The sequence below is a fragment of the Otolemur garnettii genome, unplaced genomic scaffold (genome assembly GCF_000181295.1).
Source record: "Otolemur garnettii isolate 467f Iridium unplaced genomic scaffold, OtoGar3 scaffold00288, whole genome shotgun sequence".
Lineage (NCBI taxonomy): Eukaryota > Metazoa > Chordata > Mammalia > Primates > Galagidae > Otolemur > Otolemur garnettii.
Window position 1 is genome coordinate 773894 of NW_003852683.1, and position 4479 is coordinate 778372.

The 4479-nt window shown below is 39.8% G+C and overlaps 1 protein-coding gene across 1 annotated transcript in view; it reads right to left on the reverse strand.

The window, feature by feature from the left end:
• Window positions 1-3219: 3219 nt before the first annotated feature.
• Window positions 3220-4479, reverse strand: part of LOC111722609 (zinc finger protein 84-like) — an 8937-nt gene continuing 7677 nt past the window's right edge. Inside the window, exon 6 of the mRNA XM_023508907.1 lies at window positions 3220-4414. Within this exon, the coding sequence (XP_023364675.1) occupies window positions 3220-4414 (1195 nt within the window). The remainder of the gene's footprint in view (window positions 4415-4479) is intronic.

Below are 4479 nucleotides of genomic sequence, written 5' to 3' on the forward strand. Positions count from 1 at the left end.
CTTGCCTCAGCCTCCCAAGTAGCTGGGACTACAGGCGCCTGCCACAACACCTGGCTATTTTTGTTGTTGTCATTGTTTAGCAGACCTGGGCAAGGTTGGAACCCACCAGCCCTAGTGTATGTGGCCAATGCCCTAACCACTGAGTATGGGCCCCGAGCCCCCCTTTTCTCTTGATGTTAAATGTTACTGTCTGACATGAAAATTACAGTAAATAAAACCATAGGTTGGGGCTTTGAGCCATGTGATATATATGAACTATACACTGAAGGGGTGTTGAGTAAAACCCAAGTAATCAAGCCTATGTAATAAAATCCCAATAAAAACTATGTAGAGGAAGCTCACATGTACTTCCCTGGCTGGCAACACTCCTCCAAATATTGTCATTACTTCATGCAGGGAGGATAACACATCCCTGAGGATGATCGACTATTCATGCTTAAAACATTCCCATACTTCTCCCTCTCTGCCTCTTCCCCTGCCCGTAATCATAAGTGTCAGGTCAAGCCTCTTACAGTCACCTTCCTGGTTAGCTAGTTCCCCTCAATACATTAGTGCTTCAGTGATTGGGAGTCTTTCTGACCCTAGGAAGTGATCTATTATCGAACCTCAGGAATGTTGTGAGAATCTCCAAATTTGAAGATAGCTTGGTCCTAAAGACCTCTCAATTTGTAGCTGGTGTCAGAATTGAGAACTTGCACACCTAAGTTTGGCTAGCTCCATGTAATGACCTTTTCTTTGCAATGACTCATAATCCCATCTCAAGTATATATCCAATTTCCATACAGATGGATCATTTTCTGAGCTCTATGTTAAAATTTGGAATAGGTATCTATCCCTTCACCTACACCATGCTATCTAATTTCCACAGATTTGTAGCAAATCTTGCTATCAAGTAAAGCAAAATCCTTGTCATATTTCTTAGGATTCTTTTTTACTATTGAGACAGTTTCACTTTGTCACCTTCAGTAGAGTACCGCGGTGTCATATCTCACAGCAACCTCCAACTCTAGGGCTCCAGCGTCTTGCCTCAGCCTCCCAAGTAGCTGGAATTACAGGTGCCCCCCACAATGCCCAGATTTTCTTTTGTTTGTTTAAGCAGGCCTGGGCCAGATTTGAACCCACCATCCCAGGAGCATGTGGCCAGTGCCCTAACCATTGAATGATGGGCACCCCACGTCTTAGGATTATCTTAAAAATTCTTTGCTGCTTGTCTCTTGTGAGGATTTTAGTATTAAAGTTCTATAAGAGAAGATTTAGGTTGCACAGCAAGAGAAAACTCATACAAGGTCCTTACCTATCACACTAATAAGACTGGACCTTTTCAATGTCAAAGAGAGTTGAAAATAATTTAAGAAAGGTTTTCTAGATTAAGAAAGCATTTGTATCTGACATATTATTATGTTGTAATGAAAAGGCACCCCCCCCCCAACATCTATGGCTTTAAACAACAAAGATTTACTTTTGGCTGATATTACAAGTGCATGTGGGCTGTCTGGGAATTCTGCTCTACAGCATTTTTGTCTTCACTCAGCACCCTGTTTTACTGGATCGTAAGACCAGGTCACATTATCCAATCAAGCAATATATACCAGGACTACAGCCAATATTTAATTTCCATCTATCTGATATTAGGAACTATCGCTCAAACTATTTAGAATACAAAAGGGGCATAAAACCTATACACAGCTATCTTCTGCAAACCCCAAATATCTGGTTGGCTTAGAAGAAACAAAATCCTTTATAAAGAATTATATTTCATCTGACCTAAGATACCCTTGGTTATCTTATGTACCAGGAGTTTACATACCAGTTCTCCATTTATATGTCAAGTCAATAGATTATATGTCACACCTTAATATCAGCATTAGTAATATGTGGAGAAAATGTCCATCTTAGAATTAATAAGGTTTACAAGAGAAGGGCACAAAAATTTCCAGACCCATTTGCAAATACTAGCAAACACCAGGGAGAAAAAGATATGTAGAATTTGTATTGAGATTTCTTCCAAAACACAATTAGGCATTGTAGTTCAATAATTTATGTAGGATTATAAAGTTTAATTGCAGATACTCTCTGAGAAGGTTTTAGGCACATTTAAGCATTTGTACTATGTAGTAACAATTGTTATGCAAACATACGTAATTCTCAATAGGAATAATCATTTTCATAATAAAAATCAGTACAAAACTATTACATACTTGGCATTATTCTGATATATTTTTGTATTATTTTCTGACCAGACTTTTTACATATTTAATGCGTTCCATATCACAACAGCAGAAAAATGACTCCCCCTATAATGTGATACCCATAAAAACATGATTCCCTAGATTCATAATAGAATTGCTTTTTGATATGAACGTAAATTCTGTGATACTGATATAGCTAAATTTTATGTCAACAACATCCTCACAACCAATGTACACATATACATTCCTTTTTTTTTTTGAGACCGAGTCTCAAGCTGTCACCTTGTGTAGAGTGCCATAGCATCATAGTTCACAGCAACCTCAAACTCTTGGGCTTAAGTGATTCTCTTGCCTCAGCCTCCCAAGTAGCTGAGACTACAGGCACTCGCCACAATGCCCGGCTATTTTTTGTTTGTAGTTGTCATTTTTGTTTGGCAGTCCTAAACTGGATTCAAACACACCAGCTTCAGTGTATGTGGCTGGCACCCTAGCCGCTGAGCTACAGGTGCCGAGCCTTATATACATTCCTTTCTGTTAATTCTCTTTGGCCTATATTCAATTGACATATCTTGGAAAAAGTTATTATCCTCTGACTGGCTTTGGACTTAACACTATTTCCTAATGGGAAACACTGAAAAGAAGCTTGTCTACATAAGCTTCAGTCTTGAGGTTTCAATCTCATATAAACTCTGGTATACTCTCAGTGACAACTTTCATTTCTTTCCATTGAGTTTCTGATGAAGGCTAAATTTGTGGGAGAAAGTTTTCCAATACTCACTGCATCCATAAGATTTCTCACCATTGTGTGTTCTTTGATGTATAGTAAAATATGACGTATGGGCTAAAGATTGCCGACACTGACTGTTTTGATGAAGTTTCTCTCCTGCCTGTTTTCTGATATAAAACAAGGTCTAAATGTGATAGGGAAAGTTTTCCTACATTAATGGTACCAATAAGGTTTCTTTCCTGTATGGATTCCCCGATGAATCCATAAGAGAAAGTCTTCCCAGATTCAAGGAATTCGTAAGGTTTACTCTCCCAAGTGAATTCTCTGATGGATAAGGAGATGGGACTTTTGCCTGAATGCTTTGTGGCATTCCCTGCATTCATAAGGTTTTTCTCCTGAGTGAATTCTCTGATGGATAAGGAGATAGGACTTGTCACTGAAGGCTTTTTGGCATTCTGTGCATTCATAAGGTTTCTCTCCTGAGTGAATTCTCTGATGGGTAAGGAGATAGGACTTGCGAATAAAGGCTTTATGGCATTCCTTGCATTCATATGGTTTCTCTCCTGAATGAATTCTCTGATGAATGAGAACATAGAACTTGCTGCTGAAGGCTTTGTGGCATTCACTGCATTCATAGGGTTTCTGTCCTGAGTGAATTCTCTTATGGACAAGGAGTTGAGACTTGTGCCTGAAGGATTTCTGGCATTCTGTGCATTCATAAGGTTTCTCTCCTGAGTGAATTCTCTGATGGACAAGGAGATAGCACTTGCGGGTAAAGGTTTTATGGCATTCCCTGCATTCATAAGGTTTCTCTCCTGAGTGAATTTTCTGATGACTGAGAAGACAGAACTTACTGCTGAAGGCTTTGTGGCATTGCCTGCATTCATATGGTTTCTCTTCTACGTGAATTCTCTGATGGATAAGGAGATAGGACTGGCTGCTGAAGGCTTTGTGGCACTGCCTGCATTCATAAGATTTTCCTGAGTGAATTCTCTGATGGATAAGGAGATAGGACTGGCTGCTAAAGGCTTTGTGGCATTCCCTGCATTCATAAGGTTTCACTCCCAAATGAATTCTCTGATGGATATGGAGATAGGACTTGCGGCTAAAGGCTTTGTGGCATTCCCTGCATTCATATGGTTTCTCTCCCGAGTGAATCCTCTGATGCATGAGGAGATAGGACTTGTGGCTGAAGGCTTTGTGGCAATCTGTGCATTCATAAGGTTTCTCTTCTGAATGAATTCTCTTATGGATAAGGAGATAGGACTTTCGGCTAAAGGTTTTGTGGCATTCCCTGCATTCAAAATGTTTGTCTCCAGAGTGAACTGTTTGATGGGTAAGAAGTTGGGACTTGCAGCTAAAGGCTTTGTGGCATTCCCTGCATTCATAAGGTTTCTCTCCTGAGTGAATTCTGTGATGAATTAGAAGATAGAACTTGCTGCTGAAGACTTTGTGGCATTCTGTACATTGATAAGGTTTCTGTTCCAAGTGAATTCTCCTATGGACAAGGAGTTGGGACTTGTACCTGAAGGATTCCTGGCATTCCCTGCATTCATAAGGTTT